The sequence below is a fragment of the Manihot esculenta genome, chromosome 10 (genome assembly GCF_001659605.2).
Source record: "Manihot esculenta cultivar AM560-2 chromosome 10, M.esculenta_v8, whole genome shotgun sequence".
Classification (NCBI taxonomy): domain Eukaryota; kingdom Viridiplantae; phylum Streptophyta; class Magnoliopsida; order Malpighiales; family Euphorbiaceae; genus Manihot; species Manihot esculenta.
This window is the reverse complement of record NC_035170.2, coordinates 2,241,139-2,264,067: the sequence shown is the minus strand read 5'-3', so window position 1 is coordinate 2,264,067 and position 22,929 is coordinate 2,241,139. Positions and strand designations below refer to the sequence as shown.

General features: G+C 32.0%; 3 protein-coding genes and 2 long non-coding RNA genes across 8 annotated transcripts; 3 read left to right on the top strand and 2 right to left on the bottom strand.

The window, feature by feature from the left end:
* Positions 1–736: 736 nt before the first annotated feature.
* Positions 737–2,451, top strand: LOC110624150 (probable glycosyltransferase At5g03795). Its single transcript, XM_021769270.2, has one exon. The coding sequence runs from the start codon at positions 1,289–1,291 to the stop codon at positions 2,357–2,359; it is 1,071 nt and encodes a 356-aa protein (XP_021624962.1). The 5' UTR covers positions 737–1,288; the 3' UTR covers positions 2,360–2,451.
* Positions 2,452–4,248: 1,797 nt separating this feature from the next.
* On the top strand, positions 4,249–12,592 carry LOC110624870 (folylpolyglutamate synthase). Of its 4 annotated transcripts, none has more exons than XM_021770290.2 (16): positions 4,249–4,479; positions 4,609–4,760; positions 4,848–4,913; positions 5,521–5,630; positions 6,199–6,259; positions 7,654–7,737; positions 7,856–7,912; positions 8,046–8,106; positions 8,425–8,471; positions 8,613–8,690; positions 9,264–9,428; positions 9,507–9,800; positions 10,555–10,633; positions 10,843–10,995; positions 11,329–11,489; positions 12,161–12,592. In XM_021770290.2, the coding sequence occupies exons 1-16, from the start codon at positions 4,281–4,283 to the stop codon at positions 12,215–12,217; spliced, it is 1,824 nt and encodes a 607-aa protein (XP_021625982.1). In that variant the 5' UTR covers positions 4,249–4,280; the 3' UTR covers positions 12,218–12,592. The 4 variants fall into 4 exon arrangements, 3 of the variants coding, with proteins under 3 accessions (XP_021625982.1, XP_043816861.1, XP_043816862.1); XM_043960927.1 differs by having other exon boundaries at positions 4,336–4,502; positions 5,445–5,630; XM_043960926.1 differs by lacking the exon at positions 9,507–9,800.
* Positions 12,593–13,185: 593 nt separating this feature from the next.
* LOC122724896 lies at positions 13,186–13,796 on the bottom strand. The gene is made up of 2 exons (XR_006352291.1): positions 13,663–13,796; positions 13,186–13,471 (listed from the first exon to the last, which is right to left on the bottom strand). It is a non-coding gene; the product is annotated as an uncharacterized LOC122724896 (long non-coding RNA).
* Positions 13,558–18,474, top strand: LOC110624868 (putative disease resistance protein At1g50180). Its single transcript, XM_021770287.2, has 2 exons — positions 13,558–17,471; positions 18,106–18,474. The coding sequence occupies exon 1, from the start codon at positions 13,643–13,645 to the stop codon at positions 17,444–17,446; it is 3,804 nt and encodes a 1,267-aa protein (XP_021625979.2). The 5' UTR covers positions 13,558–13,642; the 3' UTR covers positions 17,447–17,471; positions 18,106–18,474.
* On the bottom strand, positions 15,140–19,380 carry LOC122724895. The gene is made up of 2 exons (XR_006352290.1): positions 18,798–19,380; positions 15,140–17,456 (listed from the first exon to the last, which is right to left on the bottom strand). It is a non-coding gene; the product is annotated as an uncharacterized LOC122724895 (long non-coding RNA).
* Positions 19,381–22,929: the final 3,549 nt, after the last annotated feature.

Sequence of the window (22,929 nt, the reverse complement as noted above, 5' to 3'; positions counted from 1 at the left end):
ATATTATCTAAAATATAATAAACTTATATATTAATATGAAATATTATTCTTTTCGTTTTATAATTTTTAATTCATAGATAATTTTTTTATTAATTTTTTAATTATATTATTTTAAAAATATTAAATTTTATTAAATATTAAAAAAGATTTTAAGAAATTTTTTGAAAATAAAATATAATTAAATAGAATTATAATAATAATTAATTTATATATTATTATATTATAAAAAATAAAAATTATAAAACAAAAGTAATTTTTTATTCATTGAGTATATACATTAATTTGTAAACCCAAATGAGTGCTTGGAGGAATTTTCCTATGCTCTGTGCTCTTTTATTAGTTAATCCGATACCTTCTTCATCTGAATTACTAGGAGAAAGAAAGAGGTCCAATCCTTTTTAAGTTTGTGAACCACAAATATGATTTGATTCGAATTTAATTGGATCAGTTCTGAACCACGGCTGGAAATATCCAGAAGATTTTATTAATTAAGGAGGTTTTTAAATAAATAAATAAGTTCATAACACATTGAGCTGAGTTGGGATTTGTAAAATAGAAAATGAAGCTGTTGCTTAATGATCTGCGTAGGTGCAGGAGCCAGTTTAATCTTATTGAAATTTTGTTACTTGTGCTACTGCAGTTAGAAATTTGGAGTAATCATCAGATAGAATCTTTTGTTCTCGTTTGAATAGGTTAGACTTTTAAAGAGCACCAACGGCTCCATCAAAATTCTAGACAGCTTTTACTCATGGATGATATGCGCCCACTAGCTTGAATCTCTTCCATAGCCAGGCAAGAACCCCGAAAATCTTACAAGTTATAACCCTTCAGACGTATACTCTGTAGATTAAGCCAGTCCCTTGTTCTCTTTCCATAGGTGAAGCTCCCTGAATTCTCCCCCTCTCTGCTTTCTGTAACGGCCAGGCCTAACCACGTGAGCCGCACACTTGTCTCTCCAGAACTCTCTGTGTATACCTTTTTCTATTTTCGATCATGTCTCTTCTCCATGATAGAGCGAGCCCACCTAAAAATTTCTGGGCCAGTTAGAGCTCCACTTAAACCGGCGCGTCGAATATGGCACGTGGTTGTATTAAACTGTTTTCTTGTCCGAGAATGCTATTAAAGACTTTCTTAACTTTGGTAGTTGAGCCTTGAAGTCTGCTTTGATTTTGACCTTGCGCGCTTCATCTTCAACCTCAAATCAAAATCTGAAAGCAGAAACTTTCTTCCGCGGTTCACAGGAGATCTCAAAGAATACATCGTTTAGGGCTTTTCATTCCGTGTTAAAATGGATATCAATTACTTCTCTTTCTTTCTATGCTTCACTTTCTTCACTTCATCATTCCATGTTCATTCTAAAACCATCACTGGTTCCTCTTCACTATACCTCTCGCCCACCATATTGTTCCCAAATTACCAGAAAATGCTTGAAGCTTTCAAAATCTACATGTACACCCCTCCCAAGCCCTTCTCTTTCACCTCTCCAGTTGAATCTCTTTTCTTCTCTTCTCTGTCAAACAGCCCCTTTGTAACCCAAGACCCAGAAGAAGCTCACCTATTCTTCGTCCCCTTATCGGCCAATCTCTCCACGCGCACGATTGCTCGCGTAATTAGAGAACTTCGAATGGAGTTCCCCTACTGGAATCGCACTCTCGGTGCCGATCATTTCTATGTTTCGTGTCAAGGTCTCGGCTACGAATCGGACCGAAATCTCGTCGAGTTGAAGAAGAATTCGGTGCAGATCTCTTGCTTCCCTGCACCGGAAGGTAAGTTTGTCCCGCACAAGGACATAACGTTGCCTCCGCTAGCATTTGCTCACTCGACACAAGTGCCGGCGAATAGAACGGTGAAGTATCGAGGTTTTGTGAAACACAATGGGGTTAAAGAGTCAGCCCTAGTCAACGAATTGAGAAGCGCTTCTGATTTCTTTATGGAAAATCAGCCGTCCGATGAGAAGACTTTTGTAGATAGACTTGCGAATAGCGAGTTTTGTTTGTTCGAATACGGAGCCGATGTATCCGGGATAGCAGACGCATTGCGTTTCGGGTGCGTGCCGGTGGTGATTAGTGGCCGTCCGATACAGGACTTGCCGTTGATGGACGTGATGAGGTGGCAGGAGATTGCAGTGTTTGTGGGGTACAAATCCAATGGTGGGCTTGATCTTGAAGAATTGAAGGGTGTGCTGGATCGCACGTGTAAAGGTAATACGTGCGAGGGAAAGAGGAGATTGGGTGTAGCGGCGAGTAAACATTTACTGTGGAATGAAACACCAGAGCCGTTGGATCCGTTTCATATGATAATGTATCAACTTTGGCTTAGGCGGCACACCATAAGGTACGCAGAGAGAAAATGGGTTTGAGCGCTTCTTATAATTTGCCTCTTTGGGCGATCGCGTTGTAATTTGAATAATTAGTGTAATTTGTGTAAATTATGGAGTAATAATTAAATTTAAGTAAACTTGCCAATTCGATAAAATAATGCAAATTTTGTTGTAAAATTTGCATTCACTTTCAATTTTTGACGATTGCAATTAAACCACAACTTTGATTAGTCAAGTTAAATCGACAAAATCATTTCGGCCATGAGTAATCATACTTGATATTTTTTTATTCAGTTTTTAATTTATAGAGTTGATTTGTTGGACAAAAATAGCTTTTTTTTTCAAATTCATGTTTATATTTAAAACTGTTTAGTTTATTGAACAAGATTTCTAAAATTGTTAAAGTTTAATTAATAGTGATAATATAGATAAATATAATGTTAAGATTAATAAAATAAAATAATTATAGAAGACATTTAAATATTGGGTAATTTATGGCAAAAATAATAGTTAGGTTGTTGGGAGGAAATAGTTTTGAAATTCATTAAAAATATTATTTTGGCTAGAAAAATGTGGAATAAATAAAATTTATCATATTTGTTAATTGATCCATCAAATTCTAAATAAATTATTTCAATTTCGTTAACATAAAACAAAGAATCATTTGAAAGTTGAGCTAATTTTAAACCTTAACTTAGGGTTTGACCTTTTTTTTTTCTTTATATATATACAAATATGAACTAATTCTTATAGACGGGCCAATTTATCTACAAAATAATGCTTTAGGGATGCAATTATAAAATGTTAAACATATGGAGGTTTATCTGTAAATACTACTCATTTCGTCTTCTAATTTTTATTTATTTTATTTTTATATATATTAAAAAATATAATATTTTATTAAAATTTTAATTATATTTTATTAAAATCAAATTAAAGATATTAAAATTTGTTAAATATTAATAAATATTTTAAATATTACTTTAAAAATAACAATTAATGAGATATTGCTTTATAAATAAAATAAAATTAAAAAAATTATAATAGTTTATTTATATATTATTTAATATTAAAAAGAAAAGTAGATAATAGAGATGATTAATATTGAATTTAAATTGAAAAAATTAATCGAATTTAATTAATTCAGAAATTTGATTTGATTTTTAATTTTAAAAATTTTAGTTATTTTAATTCGGTTTGATTTTAATAAAAAAATTAAAAAAAATAAATTGAATTTAGTGATAATAATATATTATTTTTAATAATATAAAAATATTAAATTATAATTAAAACTGAAATATTTTAGTTAAATTTTAAAATATTAAAAATAAAATATAAAAAATAAAAAAATTTATTAAAAATTTTAAATAGAATCAAATCAAATTGAATTAAATCAATTTAATTTAAATTAATTTATATTTAAAATCAATTTATCTTTTATAAATACTAAAATTTTAATTTTTAATTTATTGAGTTTAATTTGATTTTGAATTGATTCAACTCAATACTCACTCTTAATAAATAATAATTTTAAAAAATAAATAAATAAATAAAATTTATAAAAGAATATTTTATAAAAATAAATAAATTTTAAAAGAAGAATTTTCTATAGTGAAATTTATTAACTAGTGTATTAATTTTAAAATTATAAATTTTAGAAATTAGTAATTTTTTAATTTTAATTATTAAATATTTTATTATTTAAATTTTATAATATAAAAGATTTATTAATAAATTTTTTTAATTTTATAAAATATTTATAATTTATTTTTTTTTGTAAAGATGTTTTTGATTTTTGTATAATTTTAAATGGTCAAAATTAACTAAGAGTATCATTTTATAAATTTTTTAAAATTTTAATATATTTTTTAAAATGAAGTACAAACTAATATATATAGTAATTTTTTCAATTTTAAAACGAAGACAGACAAAAATGCTTGGCTCTCGTCACTAGAACTAGATGGGAAAACATATCAGATTCCCTGTCGTTTTTAGCGTTCAAGTTCAACCTTCCGCTCTCAATCCCATCATCATCTTCACTCCACCAAACTCACCCACTCGCTTCTCCAATCTCCACTCTTCAATCCGCTATAAACCCAATAACAATTTCACTGCCCCAACTCCTCTTCTTCCTTTTGCTTCCCCTTTACGTTCTCCAGGTCTCTTTCTCTGTCCCTTACAGGTATCTTTGTGTGTGTGTTGTCTGCTTGCTTGTACGCTTTTTTACCCTCTTCAGATTGGAACCTTCTCCACTGAATCCAGTTTTTTATTTTTTTGGCGTCTACCAGATATGGCAGAAGGTGGGAGTGGATCCCCGAAGCGTGTAGTGACGCCATATGATGAAGCAATGGATGCTCTATCGTCTTTGATAACGAAACGTAGTCGTGCTGATAAGAGCAACAAAGGGGATCGCTTTGATTTGCTCTTTGATTATTTAAAGGTGGTTTCTTGCAATTATTGGTGCCAGATCTCTATCTCATTAAAATCAGTGTAGTTTTAGCTGAATTTTTTGGTTTGTGGATTCCAGATGCTGGAACTTGACCAGGCAATCTCAGAAATGAAGATCATACATGTGGCAGGCACCAAAGGAAAGGTATTAAAGTTCGGCTTCTGGTTTAACGTTTGTGTTTTTACTGTTCAGTGTTGATTGGTTTACTTAAATTTTGTTATAAAGGAAGTAAAGTATTTTGGAAACGAGTCTTTTTTTCATTAATCAAAATGCATTCTCCAGCTTCTGAAGTTTCTTTCTTCTTACGACTTTTCACTTAAATTTGGGTGAGATAGCTTGGCTAATTGTTGCTCTCCTATTGGATTTGGTACAAACTTTTCAAAGTTAAAAGGAATATCTAATATAAAGTTGCTTGTTTTGCATTCTGGAAAATAAATACATCCAACTTTTTTCATCTTTTGTATGCTATAAAGTTTCCTCTTTATCCAACAAGTTGAAAAAGAAAAGAAAAACAGAAGTTTTGCATGACTACCTTATGTGATTTCCCTAGAGACAGTCCACCCTGCTGTTAAGTTTCTCTGTCCTTGTACTTCATAATAAATGCCTTACATTGCTAATGATGAGAATTATTTCGTGGAGTAGTCATGCAATTAAATCTATTCTAACTTGTTGCAGTACTTATCTAGTCAATTATTTCTTGGAAATTTGCTATACATGTTTGGGCTCTAATCCATATTTCCTTTCTGCAAAGGGATCTACATGCACTTTCACAGAATCTATACTCCGTCATTGTGGCTTCCACACGGGACTTTTCACATCTCCTCACCTCATTGATGTTCGTGAAAGATTTCGTTTGGATGGGTGAGTTGTGGAAGTATGTGAATGCATTTTATGTTTTCATCTATAAATCAGTTGAATGAGGAAGACTCATACTCTTCCTTTTCTTTTTTCCCCTAATGTATTCCCTAAGTAGGTACTGAATAGAAGCTATTATAGTTTTATTTCTTAGATTTAGGTATCACCATGTTCATGTGGTCATGGGTTCAATTTGCACAGATGGTGCCAAATGATAAATCTCTGAAACTTCCCAGTCCTCTCTGGTGATGAATTCCTGCAGAATATGGAGAGAGGCCATTAAGTGAGTGTTAGATGTGTTCTTATCGTGCCTAATCCAATGATCTTGTTAGTCTCCATTTGAGAGAATGAAAGAGCCAGAGACGAGAGAAAAAGAACCTTTATTTTGGTGTACATAGGAGAAAGGCACACTTGTCCATGTTCCTAAACAAAATAAATATGATTTTCTTACAGTATTTGAATTTCCACTCAGTTTCCGTTCTTTAGGTGATAATATTTTGCCTTTGGATGGTTGTACTTGTACATCATTTTCATCCTAGTTTAAGATTTTGTGGTTTCTTGTTGACTGTTGCAGTGAGGACATTTGTGAAGAAAAATTTTTGGCATACTTTTGGTGGTGTTATGATAGACTGAAGGTAACATGATTTTTTTTGTTAAATCTTCCTACCTTGATGCAGCTAAGATTCATTAGAAATGCATTTTCGTATGTGGATGCTTGACTTGATGTACAATGTGCCTAACATTAAATTGTGGTGTATAGGTAAGTTATTTAACAAATTGTGAGAAATCTGAGGCAATTGAACTTTTAATGGAAGAGTTTTGCTGCTCGTGTTCCATGAAATGATGGAAGTGTTGATGATTTATTTTAGTTCTGGAAAGGAATTGAAAGAGTCAGTTCCATTTTGCTTGAAGTTAGACCAAACCAAACCTTGGCTGCTCAGATATCATTATTGAAAAGGACAAGATTTGTTTCTGTTGGCTGTTTTTTTTTCAAAAAGAAAAAATACTGTTTTCAGTTTAAAAATTTATTTGGTTTGCATTGAATCATTTGCTTTGAGTGAATGATGTCTAGATTAATTAGAAAGGAATCTGAAGAGTAATATGATATTTCAGATATCTACATGATTGCATATGTTAATTGGATGTGTGTGTGGGCATCCGCCTGTGCATGTGTAGTTAAGAATATGAATAAGGTTGATTCTTTCTAGTTATTTAGTTTGTGAGGGTCCCAACTAAGGAAGAGAAAATTGTATTGAATATGGTTTTGTTCAAAAGTTTACTTGGATTGAGATAAGCAGGTTCCTATTGAAGTAGCAATTTTTTTGACATGGAAAGAGCTGAAAAGTTTAATAATTTAATCCAAGAAAATAAAGATTACGACAACTTATTGCTTTATGCACAAGAGCGAAGGACTGGAGGTAATCCATGATTGTATATTGCTCTGTATCAGTGCCACCATGAAGAGCATAATGTTGTATACACGGGTTACTTGGTAATCTTAGATTATCATTGGGCTCAGATTTCAAGTTTTCATCAATTGTAGAGGAAGATTTGGCGATAAGGGATATAATACACAATCGGAAAGCTATTCTTCTTTGCTTGCTGCCTTTCTGTGTTATGGTTGGGGATAGTGAGGGATGTAAAAACATTTGGTTTGATGGATATTTGCAGGGAAGATGATTTCTATGATACTTTTTCTATTTCTGTAAGTAATATCTTATGATATCAATTTTATCTTCTCGTAAGTGGTTCAGTTCTATATATTTTTATGGATATAGGTTACATTTCAATGTACCTGAAGAATTTATTATCATAAGATAATGGTGAAACTGTAGCTAAACATAATGGCTGAAGAAAATCACTTATTCATTTTCTTGAACGTCATGCTATCATATCATGTATAATCATGGATGGAAAAGATGTTCTCTATTTTGATTAAAATCTCTGTGTGTGTATACATGCATGAAATTGTACGTGTTTATCTGTGGGCAATGATTTCTCTGGTGTTCAATTGAAAGTTTTTGTGTAGGAAAAAACTACTGAAGATATACCAATGCCTACTTACTTCCGCTTTCTTGCCTTGCTTGCCTTCAAGATATTTGCAGCAGAGCAGGTTTGATATGCACAGTTTTCAACTTCATTAACATCTTCTCTCTATTTGGACTTTGCACATGTATGAGTTTTATTTCTGATGAGGATAGGATTCAGATTTACTAAATCTACGTATGCAGGTAGATGTTGCTATTTTGGAGGTTGGATTAGGCGGAACGTTTGATGCAACAAATGTGGTATGTGTAATACTTATTTGAAAGAAGCAGTTTATTGAGAAACAAATACTGCTTTATGTTGAGATCTTCATGCTGGAAATCCTTTTATTTCTGTCTTACATCTAAAGTGAGTTGACACAGCATCATGTTTCAGGTTCAAACACATGTTGTGTGTGGTATCTCGTCCCTTGGATATGATCACATGGAGATTCTTGGTTAGTTCATCTATTTATTTTAAGTTAGGTGATTGATCATAGTTGTTTAACATTTAGTTAATTTTTAGTTAATTTCAGAACTAAAGTCCCTAAATAATTTGTTGACATTATTTAATTACCGTATCCTGAATCCAGAGTTTGTCACATTCACATACTCTGCTGATCACTTACTAACCTTGTAAAGACTTAACGTACGCTTACTTTTTTGACCATCTGAAAATTTGTGACACTGGAATTTATTGCAGATAGACTCGTATTAGAGTTTAGTGTCCTGCATTTCCAAACTTTTTTAGATCTCATAACATAATGCTTTGACAGGAAATACTCTCGGAGAAATTGCTGGAGAGAAGGCTGGCATCTTTAAGGTGTTCTTTGTAGCTACTACTCATTCAGGCATATAATCTATGCCAAGGGTTTTGCTTCTTAGCTTAATCCAGTTTGACTAACCATTACTGTTATTTTCTTTAATTTTTCATTTTAATTCATGTTCCCTCTTTTGAATACAGAATGGGGTTCCAGCATTCACAGTGCCTCAACCTGATGAAGCAATGCGTGTGCTTGAAGAGAAGGCTTCTAAGCGAGATGTAAGTAGCACAGTTCATGCACCACTTAGTTTTATCTACTATTCTACATAACTTAAGAAACACTTGCTGAAACTTTGGCTTCAAAGTTCAAATGATAAAGGTCGATGTTTGCCAGTCAACATTCATGATGTTCTCATCCCAGTCTTTTGTGAATTGGTCCATCATTATAAATTGTGAATTTAATTTTGTGTTTAAACTAGAGTTCTTATTAGTCGTTAAACAATCAGGTTGAAGTAATAAGCTTTTATCAGTCTACTTCTTCTCTCAAGCCACAGATGCATTTAGTTCTCTGATAGCTTAAGCATTGGTAAATTATGGCCTCGTATATGAGAGTTTGACACTTTTCTCATATCAGAAATCTCTTCTATTTGTCCAAAAAGTCCTTGACTATGTGCTCTGTTTTTCTGAAGAAAATCACCACATAATTTTCCTGTAAATTGGAATTCATTGGTCCACACAAAAACTTGCTGCAATGGTTTCCTTAATAGGGCAAAGTTATCTCATTTATGCAGTATAGCAAAGGATCAAGTTACAGCCTTCTACATATTACTCAGGAAAACATGTTTTTTGCAGGTACCTCTTCAAGTGGCGCCACCATTAGACTCCAACTTGCTGAATGGTCTAAAACTTGGTCTTGAAGGTGAGCACCAGTATATAAATGCTGGTCTTGCTGTTGCACTATCTTCTAAATGGCTTCAAAGGACTGGTCACCTTGAAATCTCCTACTTGGAGCAAACCGTAAGTTATGTACATGTTTCTCTTTGCAAGCTTTGTTTTACTTGATAACATCTTCTTAAAGTTATCTGCATGGAACAGAGCTCACTGCCTGAGCAGTTTATTAAAGGGCTAACAACAGCCTGTCTGCAAGGGCGAGCTCAAATTGTTCCCGATCGTTGTATCAACAATGAGAGCGATGGAGATCTTGTGTTTTATTTGGATGGAGCCCATAGTCCAGAAAGCATGGAAGTATGTGCGAGATGGTTTTCTCTTGCCATTAAAGATGACAACCCACAAAACACCTTGAACTGTCCATCACAGAACAATTTTCAATCCATGCTTGAATGTGTTGACAAGTACCATGATGGAAAATCTGGGAAAAATCTCATGCAGGTACTTATGGAAGTCTATACCTTGTTACTTATCCTGCTTTTCTGGATCTGGTAGATGAAGATGCAAATTGAAGTTGAAATTAAATAGTTTTCTGCAAGAAGACAGTTGTTTAGGTGGTTAGGTAAGGTTAATCCCTTAATGAGTACTGGCATCGCAGAGTAGATGGGGTGACTTAGAATTCCTTTAGATAGTGGTTTGACGCACACATGCGCATGGGTTGGCATGTTTGATACTTAGAAAGCTCTGACAACGCTAGCATAGAACCATTTCTTTGGACATAAGTTGCATTTGTCATTTAAAAACTCTGAATTGCATGCCAAGGAAAATGCCTCAGAAAGCAGAAATGAAGTAGGTTCTATATGAGTTGGCAAAATAATGTACTTCATAAAAAAAATTCAGTAATTTGAATGGAAGTCCTTCACATATAAAAATTGTGGGCTGTTATAATATATAGTTAACGTGAAGGTCACTACTCACTACCAAGGCTGTTCATGGGGCCAAGGTCCTGCCTGACCTTTTCTTTTGCATCAAGAGCAAGAAGAATTAAGTTCTTATTCACCTCTGCAATCATTTACTGGTCCATAAACATGACCGTCTAATAGCATTTTGTTGTTAAACTATGTACACTTGTTAAAAAGATTCTTTCGTCTGTTTCTATGGGCTTGCACACATGCATTATGAATTTTTGAACTTGATATTATGGGTTAAACACTGGGTGTATACTGAGCTTGAAGTTTTGTGTATATCCAAGCAGATATTATTGTTCAATTGTATGTCAGTACGGGATCCTCAGCTGCTTCTTCCACGTCTGATGAAAACATGTGCTACTCATGGTAAGTTCTTGAGCAAGAAGCATCTTTGGATGAAATTGGTTTAACACATTTTTAGGCGAAAGCCACCAAGTGAAATATTATGGCCGAGAACTGAAGTGAGCTATTTTCTTAAATTTTTATGCTATAGAATTATCCATCTGCTGAAGCAAATCAGGTTGATAAGATTTATCTAGAGCTTGTTCTTCATAACCATGGAATTCATGTTTTAGGTGTCTACTTCAAGAAGGCGTTATTTGTACCGAATATATCAGTGTATTACAAGGTTGGATCTCATGCTTTACCCCCAACTGAACCCCAAGTTGATTTGTCATGGCAATTTACTCTGCAAAGATTATGGGAAAATCTTGTTCAGGGTGATAAAGGTATCGATTAAATACTCAACGAATTCTAGTAGTAGACTAGTAGTTATGTAATATAAAATAACAAACACATGCTACCTTTTTTGTTGTTTATGACAGTGCTTTTATTTCCTTTCTCAAAAATCTTTTGCTGTAGTTTATTTTCCGAAGAATTGGGTACCATACAATTGGATATTTAAAAAATGGCAGCATAATATTGTCAGTCAGAATTTTTTGTTTTTACTTCGTTTGTCATACAATATACATGCAATTATGGATAATAGAAAACATTACTGCACTTAAGGAGGCGCTTTGCTCATTCTTGGTTGTAAATAAAATATCGTTTGTTCTTATTAGGTGGAGAGGCCAATAACACAGATGCTGTTTGTGAAGAAGTTAAAGATGATACAGGATCTAGTGTTAGAACTTGCAAAAACAGTGCAGTCTTTCCTTCTCTTCCGTTGGCTATTAAATGGCTCAGGGACAGCGTCTATCAAAATCGATCTGTTCGCATTCAGGTAATGCTGATTAATGCATCTGCTTTATTATATAACCTGCGTTATAAAAATTTATTTTCTGAAAATATCGTTGAAGTGGACTCCTCATACTGAATTTATGATTTGTGAATTCTTTTTTCATTTCCCATATTGTATTGTGGCATAAATTATTTTAGGGATTTATGTGGAACAGACAATTGTGTAATAAGAATTTCACCTTTTTAATGAACCCTCTAATCAAATAACTTGACATGAATAATCAGTGCCATTGCTGTTGTTTCTGCTCATAAGCTGTTGTTTCTAGCAGGCCCTTTTTATTTTTTCCAACATACTTGCCAGGCCACTCACTGGGTAATTTCAAAAAGTGGGAAAAAACACATTTATTTATATTCTGTGAGACCCTTGTTAGATATCACAGTTGTTTTCTTCGGTATTGATCTGATGGTATATGAAGTTGACACATCAATAAGGCAGCATGTAACACTTGCAAGCTTTCCCTGAACTTGGGCATACGAAGTAGTAACTTTGCTATTAATGTAGTATTATGCTCTTAGCAAATTGACCTAGGACTGAGGATTTGATGATGAATTGCTTTCAGCTCTGAGTCAAATAAGGTGTTGTCATATAAGCAGCATTTATATTAGTTTATGCTTGATATACAGATATTTAACTTCTTCTTCATGATTCATCAGGTCCTTGTTACTGGCTCATTACATCTTGTGGGTGATGTGCTGAGATTAGTCAAATAGTGAGACATGGGGCCTAGTTGAAGCTGTCCTGTTGCATGTCCTACTGCTTGGGATATAGAAGGCAAGCTGGTTATAAAAGATTTTGATCATTCTCTGGTAGCGCTTGTCAATTGTGCTCCCACAAATGTGATATGCTGTTGATTTTCTGTGTTGTGTATTTGAGGAGCTGTATAAACTTCAGTGAATTTTGACAATGAATTGGCAGAAATTTTAAAATTTGTCTTTATTTTATCTGTAACCAGGCCATTGGGGAAACAGGAACAATTCTTGTAATGAACTACAAATCACTTCCAAGGCAGAATTCTTGTTCTTCCCTTTCTGCAAATCATGTAACAAACTCATTGTTTAATATAATAAATTTGTTTTGGGTATGAACGTTATTATCTTCCTGCTGAATTGGATGTGCGCTGAAATGGTTGCTTGGATTTATCACTCAGTTAACAAGAGCAGAAGAAAACTACATGATACCTTAACCCTTTTATTTTTTTAAGAACCAGATTGGATTGGTCTGAAGTAATATGAAAAATTGTTATTATCTTTAAATTTTTTAATTTGATCAATTAATTGTATTGATTCCTATTATCTGATTAATTTGATCAACACATGAAATAAAAATAAGGACTTATAAAATTGATAAAAAAGAGTGTTTCAATTGTCAATTACAAATAAATAAAAAATAATTCACATAGATAAATTACTACTTTCTTTATATTAAATGAAATTCCAATTCTTCTCATTACTTTCTTTACTATTAAAATTTGTATTATATTCATTGTTCATCTATTACCTCTTTAAATGTTGAGAATCTTTACATTGACATTACAATTTATAAATGTAAGTTTTTATTTTTATTTTTATTTTGTTTGTACTATTATAATTATTTTCTAAATAACAGAATAATATGCAAGAATATAATTATGGACAAATACCCTTTTATTAATATAAAAAATTAATAAAAATTATACATATAAAACAAATCAAATTACAAATATATAACAAGTATAAATAATATACAATGCATGTTCCTTAATTCAATCAGTTCACCAGAAAATACAATTAAAAGACCAAAATTGCAAAGACCAACTGGTATTTAAGCAAAAATGCAAGCTATTCTCTAAAGAATAGGAAAAAAGGAAAGAAAAAAAGTTGCATGCCTTCCATTTTTTTAAGCAAAAAATAAGAGGAAGCTAATTGCTTTTTCACTTTTAATTTTTGGTTTGCTCTGCTCCAAAGCGTAGTATCTTGCTCTTGTTCCTAGCAAAGAATCAATAATCACAGAAGACATTAGGGAAAGATTAAGAAGAAAATGAAATGTTCCAAATGCAATTTATTTCCTCAAGCAAAGATACCCATCAAAAGTGTATCATCTAAACAAGTTGAGATATTTTTCACCTCTTTGGTTATTAAAAAAAAAAAAAGAACACAATGGTTGAGGCTATTGTTACCTTTGCCATTGAAAGAATTGCTGATGCCGTTGTTCGTGAAGCAAGCTCACTTTATGGCGTGCGGCAGGGAGTTGAGCAGTTGCAAACTGAACTGAAGCGGATTCGGTGCTTCTTGAAAGATGCAGATAGCAAGCAAGACCAAGATGAGCGCGTTCGCAATTGCATAGCTGAAATCAGAGACATCGCATACGAGGCAGAGGACATCATTGATACCTTTATTCTCAAAGCTGAAACAGGATCTAGAAAAAGAGTTTGGAGACTCATCAAGAGGGTTACTTCCATGGTCATTAAGGTTCCTTATCTCCATGAAATTGGAAACCAGATCAAATCTATCCAAGATAAGATTGGAAGTGTCTCTACAAGCATGCTGACTTATAACATCAAACTTGTTGCAGAAGGAGAAGGGTCTAGATCTACAAGTGAGATGCAACGGCGATTGAGAAGATCATTTCCGCATGATGAGGAAGATGAAGATGTTATCAGATTGGAGGCAAGCTTAAGGGATGTTCAATCTCAATTGATGGTGGAGGAAGAGCAACGCCGTGTTGTTTCTATAGTTGGAATGGGAGGACTGGGTAAAACCACACTTGCCAAGGCATTATACAATGACAATCATGTGAAGCAGCATTTTGATTGTCATTCTTGGTCTTTCATATCTCAGCAGTTCTCCGCAAGGGATGTCTTGGTAGGGATTCTGACCGAAGTAACATCTAAGCAGGATAAATTTGACTTGGTAAAGATGGAAGAGGAAAAGCTTCTGTTGAAGAGGATAGAAGATGAAGTGGATAGGATAGTGGAAGAGCTGTTTTCTAAATGGACATTGAAGCAAATGAAAATGCTGAAGGAAGATCAATTGTTTACAGAAGAGGAAAAGGTACTTCAATTCAGGTTGGAGAGGGTAGAAAAAGCAGTGGATAAGATGGTGGAAGAACAATTGTCTAAACCGATGATGGAACAAAATGAAAGAACAAAGGAAGATCAACTGTTCACGGAAGAGGGAAAGCTTCTTCAATTGAAGTTGGAGAGGGTAGAAAATGAAGTGGATAGGATGGCAGAAGAACAATTATCTAAGATGATGCTGAAACAAAATGAAAGAATGAACGAAGATCAACTGTCTAAGGAAAAGGAAACACGTCTTCAACCGAGGTTGCAGAGGGTAGAAAATGAAGAGGATAGGATGGTGGAGGATCAATCAGCTAAATTGATGTCTAATCAGAAGAAAAAGGCAAAGGAAGAGCAACAGTCAACAGAAGAGGAAAAGCTTCTTCAAATGAGGTTGGAGAAAGTAGAAAATGATGTGGATGGGATGGCAGAAGAAAAATTGTTTAGATTGATGTTGAAACAAAAGAAAAGGATGAACAATGAACAACTGTCTAAATTGGAGCCTGTAAAAATGGAAGAGAAAAAGATTCCTCAAATGAGATTGGAGGCCAAAGAAAATGAAGAGGATATGCTGGAGGAAGAACAGACATTTCGATTGATGTTGAATTCAGAGAAATGGAAGGAGGAAGTCCAATCGTTTAAATTGGAATTGAAACAAAAGAAATGGATGGAGGAAGTCCAATTGTTTAAATTGCAGTTGAAACCAAAGAAAAAGATGGAGGAAGTCCAATTGTTTAAAATGGGGTTGAAAAAAAAGAAGATGACTGAGGAAGTCCAATTGTTTAAATTGGAGTTGAAACAGAAGAGAAGGATGGAGGAAGAACAAGTTTTTCAATTGATGTTGAAGCAAATGAAAGTGGCACCCATGTTTTATGCGATTCTGGAAAGGATGAGTGAAGAAAAACTAGTTGAAACACTTTTTCAAGTGTTAAAGAAGAAGCGATATTTTGTGGTCCTTGATGATATTTGGCAGAATGAAGTTTGGGATAGCTTAAAACACGCTTTTCCAGCTAAGGGAAAGAAAGGGAGCAAAGTTTTATTAACCACGCGGAACAAAGAGGTTGCTGCTTATGCTGATCCATGGAGCTCTCCGGTGGAACCACCTCTTTTAACAAATGATGAGGCCTGGGAACTTCTCAGTAGGAAAGCATTCCCAAAAGATATTCTCATCAAAGATGGCTGTCAACGAGAACATGAGAGTTTGGGAAGGGAAATGGTAAAAAAATGTGGTGGCTTGCCATTAGCCATTGTTGTACTTGGAGGGTTATTGGCAACAAAGAAGACATTAAAGGAGTGGGAGGTAGTGCGGAGCAATATTAATGCACAATTCGTTCTGTGGGAACGACATCATCAATACGGGGGAGTCTATGGTATATTAGCTTTGAGTTATCATGATTTGCCTTTTTACTTAAAACCATTCTTTCTCTATTTTTCCCAATTTCCAGAAGACTGGGAGATTCACAAGAGGATGTTAATTAGGATGTGGGCTGCTGAGGGCTTTTTGTCCCGAGCTTTACTGGGAGGAAATGAAGCAATGGAAGATATGGGTGAACGATATTTGGAAGAGCTCGCAAATAGGTGCATGGTTCAAGTGAGCCAAAGGGATTACACTGGGATGGGCATCAAAACATGTCGCATTCATGATCTGATGAGAGACATGTGTGTGCTGATGGCAAGAAAGGAGAATTTTCTTGGTATTTCTGAGCACTACCATGAGAATATTGTGGCACGTCGGATAGCTGTTCATCCTAAAATATCCCCAGATTCTGATCAATTACATTCCATAACCTTGATGCCAAGCAATTCACGCCATCGTTCTTTTTTCTACTTCCTCAAAGAGCAAAGGTATGAGATGAAATTTGACCATAGAAGTCTTAACTTTGATGAATGCAGACTGCTCAGAGTATTGAATCTTTGGGGTCTAAAAGTTGAATATATACCGAATGAAATCGGCGATCTGATTCATTTGAGGTATCTTGGGTTAAGAAATACTAAAGTATCCATGGAGGCAGCATTGCCAACCTCCATAGGTAACTTGAGGAGCTTATGTACACTTGATGTACGAAATAATCAGTCACTAAGATTGCCTGATGTAGTTTGGAAGTTAAAAAATTTGAGACACTTGTTTGTAGACTTGCTTAAGATTCTGGAGTATTGTCGAATGGATACCTTAAGAAACCTAGAAACTTTGAAGTGGGCTCATCCTGCAAGTCTTATAAGGAAAAATGCAATGCACAAATTGACTAATCTTCGAAATATAGCAATAGGTTTCAACAAAAGGGAGGAAATTGATTTGGTTATGAAATCTCCAATTTTTTCAAAAGGTAGCCTGCATTCTTTGAATATACTGGCAAGGGAAAGCTCATTTCCAAGTTTGGAGCCACTTTCACATTGTCAATCCTTGAAGAAGCTAGAGTTACGTGGAGAGATACCAGAACATCCAAGTTCTCTCCATCACAACTTGGAATTTCTTCCAGTAAGCCTCAATAAGTTAATTTTGAGTAATTCTGGGCTAAACCAGGATCCCATGAGTTTTCTACAGAAGCTGCCTAATTTGAGCTTTTTACACTTGGAAGATAAGTCGTACAAAGGGACAAAAATGGGCTGTTCTGCTCATGGTTTCCCTCAACTTGAGACTCTTAAACTTGAAGGGCTTGGAGTACAAGAATGGAAAATAGAGGAGGGTGCAATGCCTTGCCTCAAGATTTTGCACTTAGAAAAGCTGCAGGAATTGGAGAAAATCCCAGAAGGAATAGAATTCATCACCAAACTCCGAGAACTGAAAGTCATTAACATGAAAAAAAAATTTGCAAGGAAAATTCAAGTGATACATGGAGTTGAAGGAGAGGATTTTGACAAGGTGAAACACATATCCTCCATCTCAGTTTCCACGACAATCTAACACTACTCGCCTGACATCATCAAAGGCAAGGAACACATTACTTTGCTTTTATTGTTAAGACACAGCACTTTTTGTTACACACATTCTACCTAATAAATATTTTAACAGATAGTTGAATGCTTATAATTAATTACATAAGTAATATATTTAAATGATAATGTCTTTTTAAATTAGTTTGTATATATGTGACTGCCAACTATATATTAAAAAGAATGTTTAATGATCTAATTTTTTTTCAATTATATATTATTTTCAAAAAAATAATTAAATTTAAATTATTAGTTTCATTTCAATTATATCAAATTATTTATGATGTATGGCTATATTATGCTAACATGATATTGAGATCATTATTGTTAAAATCTCAAGTTGACTAGAATAAGTCTAAGAATTATAATCATATAAATTAGTCAAAATGTATATAAAGTTGAAATAAAACAAAATTAAGATAAATCATGTTTTCAAAAAGTGAAATCAATAAAAGAGTATAATTCTGTATATTTGAAATTTCAAAATTTAAAATATTATTTTTAATTTATCATTATTATTATTATTATTATTTATTTGTGTTAACAAACACACATATCCCATGGCTAATATGAACTCGTTTTTCTTTCTATTCCTCAGTTGAATTAAATTGATTTTTTTTTTTTTTTCAGGTGGTTCATTCTTGGGTAAACTGTGATTCTTGGCCTCAAAGTTATGGGAGAAGTCTTACTCAATGGAAAGGATATGATTGCATGCAGCTCCAACTATGGAAAGTGTTGTGTGGATCAAGGAGAAAGGTGATGAATTTTCTGTTCAAATTATGTGGAGTATTTGATTTGATGAAGGAAATGTTCTAAACTCAATGAATTGTAAGTGTATTAGAACTTGTTTCTAGGTAACTCCATTCAATGCTTGTGGGTCTTATTGAGTTATTGTGTTTGAATAAATTTAGAAATTCAAATATGATCTTTCAATATTTTCTGTATTTGTGAGACACTATTTAATTAACTGTACTCCACTACTACTGGTTCATTGGGCAACAGCAACTATTATGATCTGTGTTTGTTTGGATTTCACTCTACTTTTGGTTCATCTAGATTCACTGATTGATAAAAATTTTATATGGAGAATAAGGATTCTTAGGTTTGGAAGGAAAATTGCATGAAATTCTCAGAGCTTTGTCTTGTTAATCCAAAGTGAAAGCGCTACTGCAATTTACAATGTGCAAATTTTAAAACTAAAGACACTCAAGTTCTGCCTCGAACATAATGACGGAATATAAATTTTCCCGAGAAAAAAAAATTCAAGAAATAGAAAAAGAAAGAAACTAGATTTTAGTAGGCGTAAAGGTTAAGTGAATAACCTTCTTTTGTCGCCCAAGAAGCCAACGAAGGTTCATCCTTCCAGTTCCCAATCGAAACCCGAATCTCAGATTTAGTACCTCCTTCGATTTTCCCATTCTTGACATTCAAATCATCTTCAGTGGAAACATTTTTATTCGGTGGAATAAAGGCAAATGCTCTCTTTGAAGAATTCCAGTAGATTTCTGCTTCTCCTTTTCCCTTGTAAGCCAAATCATCGACTTAGAAAAGCTCTCGCTTTTAATACAGAATTCAAAGTATAAATACCCTACCATGGAAGTGAACAAGAAAATTCTTCGCCCCTCTTGACAAGCGTAGATGTTCCTCATGTTTCCTTGAAGAAAATTCATCTTCTTCTTCCTCCATATCTTTGCAGCTGAGATTTCTCTGTTGTTGTGTATTTGGTATTACTGGTAAAGTTGAAATTAATTTAAAATTAATTCAAGTTTAGTTTGCTCAAATTTTTAGAGCTCGACTTGAATTTACCTATTCGAGTATTAATAACTTGAAGCTTTCTTTGTTTATAACATCAAACTAAATTTTTAATAAGTCAAAATAAAATCAACTTTTACATGAGCTGAGTAGTCGAACATTTGCAAGCTGAAATTTGACTATAAGCTTAAATTTATTTAATCAAAATTAAAAATTTCAAATATATCTTTTTAGAGAAAATTTACTATTTAATTTTTATATTTTTAAAAATATATTAAAATATTTATCACATTTTAAAATTTTAATTAATTAATTTTTCTGAACCAAACTAAAATATCTTTAAAAATTTTCACTAATAATTTAATTAGCTTACATGCAAAAAAATCTCTAAATCTTCAATTTTTCTCTGCCTCTCTCCTAACACACTCTCGCATCTTTATTCCTATCTCTTTTCCCTTTCTTTCCCCTCTCTATTCATTCTACATACAAGCCCCACACGGCCACACCCCTAAAATCACCAATATCCCTCTAATTTACACATGGCTGAAAACTTTAGAATTTGAATTTTTTGTTAGAGAAAGCAGAGAAATTGCAGGTCAAGAAGAAGAAGATCGATAAATTTATTGAAAAGAGGCCTATAGCCTAATTATATCCAAAGCCCATATAGAGCTAAACAAACGAGAGGAAATCTAGATAAAAAAAACCCTAAAAAATTTTAGACCCGACTATCCAAATATGATCCGATTCACAAACCTGATAAAAACAACAGTTGCGCCACTCTGATCCCTAAAGGCTAAGGGTCATCCGCCTTTAATCCTCAACAATGGTGTCAAACCATCGTTAATCTAGTGAGAGAGTAAATCTGAAATATCAAAGTTATAAGAATAATAAAAAAAACCATATATAACAATGAATCTACTTTAACTGAAAATCAATGAAAATTAATTTAAAAAAAAATTCACAAATCTCGCAAGTAATGGTATTTTATTTGATTTTGACACAGTTGTAGCAAAAAATCAAATCAGATTTAAAATTTTATTTTTTTGGATTTTTATGAACCAAATTTAAATCTAAATTTTAATTTTAGTTTGATTCTAAATAATTTTAGTATGATTTTTGATGATCGCCAGATTTCACCCTCCCGACTTAAAGCTGATCCATGATAACAGCCCATTACTTGAAGGCTTTTAAACCTCCTGCATGAATCAGATTCAGCCCGCTCAACCTAAAGACCAGACTCCCCTCTAAAGCCTCTCAATTGGGCCGGCCTAGTTCTTTCGTCCCAAGATCAAATCTCTTCTGAGTTTTAGTTCTAATCTCACCAACCAGTCCAGTCCGGAGGAGAAAAGGTAGTCAGCCCATTCACCTAATGGGTCCATCCACATGCGTGTCAGGAGAGAGTTAAATGGCCATTACGCATGGAATAAAGATCTGATATTCTCGTACGTCCGTATCTGTATGGCAGAGACAGGTGGCCCAATGACAGTGAAACCGTTACACGTCACTGGCAGATAAAGGAGAAAAATAAAAGGAGAGGAGTATCCTCCTCTCAGACTAAACTTATAAAACTCTTGTGAAATCCTATTTTCTAGATCTCAAATCATCAATTTTAATTATTATTTTAATTTTATTTTAACCATAAAATGTTAAATTTCAATTTCAATTTAAATCATGAGTTTTATCATAAAATTAGATTAAAATAGTAAATAATTTTACATTTCTAACAAAAAACAATAAAAATGAATAATAAACGCTAATGTTAACACTTTATAAACTATTTGTGAGAATATTATATCTACATATAACATAAACATACAATTTTTAATTAAAAGATATATATATAATAAAAATTTAAGAGTATATTATATAAAGAATTATAAGTTTATTTCATGCATTTATAATTAAAATTATTTCAAAAAGTAGAAAACCAATACTAAAATATGTATATTTATAATAAAATATTAATTATATTATATATTTATAAATAATTTTAATTACATATAAATACATACAATTTTAAAATTTATCCAAAAACATGTGTAAAATAACTTTATGGTGTTTTAGTGTTTGATTTTTAATAAAAGATCAAAATTTAAATTTAAATTAAGGGTGCGTAATCGATGAGTTTGATTTTAAATTAAAAAAAAAATAATTATCTATAAATGCGAAAAGAAAGAGCAAATAACACCCATGGAAGGGCTTCTCCGATGAGTAGTTTGTAATTGAAAGGGCTAATTAGTGGTAGAAGAGGCTGGCGGCTGCTTTGCCATTGAAGGGGTGAGGCAACTTCTTCAACAACTTATGATTGGACTTGATCTTAGAAAAGAAGAGAGTGGGAGCTAATCTCGCCGGTTGATCTCAGATTCCACCGTAAAAACACTGATCAGAAAATCAATTTTCTTAAAAATTCACTAATTCAACTGTATTGATTGAGTTGAAAATTGAACCAAATAAATTAAATTAATTCAGTTAAATTTAATGCAATTTAATTTTTCTGTTTAATTCAAAAAATATTCATCCTTATTAAAACAATAAATATACAGTCTAAGTTTTATTGGGCTCAAGCATCTTATTATCTAAAAAGTAAATTTTTTTAGTAAATAACTTATTTTTATAAAAATAATTACTTTTTAAATTATTAATAAATTAAAATAAAATATGAATTAAACAAATTAAATATATCATTTTGGTACAATACGATTCACGAAATCTATGGAACCGTGCAGAGCATTCATCGGTCGATTCATGTGGGCTCATTAGTCATGTCCAGTCTAATTATTGTCACAGTGGATAGCAGGAAAACAGAGTCCCCATTCATTGCTCAACTAACTTCTCAAATAAAATTTTCTAATATATGTTTTTATAAGTTAGAGCAGAGAGCAGGAAAACATAGTCCACGTTATAAAAATATGTATTTCTAAAATTAAATATTTAAATTTATATATAATTATTTTTTTAAATAATAGATTTCTCCATATAGAACTAATTTTACAATAAATATTTTAAACATTTAAAATTCTTTTAAATTTTTTTATTTTATATAAATTACACTTTAATTTTTATAATATAATTGATAAATTAATTTATATATTTTTAAAATTAAATTTTTTATATTTAATTTATATAAAATTATAATTTTTTATTTATTATAAATATTAATTTAAAATTAGTAGATAGTCAATTTTTTTTAAAAGTAAATTTTTTTTATAATAAAATTTATAACTTATTTAAAGATTATTTAATATCAATTAAAAATAATTTTTTTAAAAATTTTAAAATTATAAATATTGAAATATTTTAATAGATAAAAAATTAAAAAATAAAAATATTAAAAGTTAGTTAATGAAATATTATAAATAAAAGTTAATGGGGATTTAAATAATTTTTTAAATAAAAAATTAATAAAATATGTAAATTATAATAAATAAAAGAAAATTGATTATAAAAGAATTTAAATATATAATTTTAAAAATATAACGATTAATTTATTAATTATATTAAAATTTAAAAATTTAAATATAATTTATCTATTTAAAAAAAATAAAAATATTTTTATATTTTTAATAATAAAAATAAATGAAGAATTTTTAATTTGAATATATTAATTATAAAAGAGTTTAAAAGTTTAATTTTAAAAAATATACTAATTGATTTATTAATTATGTTAAAATTAAAATATTAAAATATATTTTTTTAATTTTT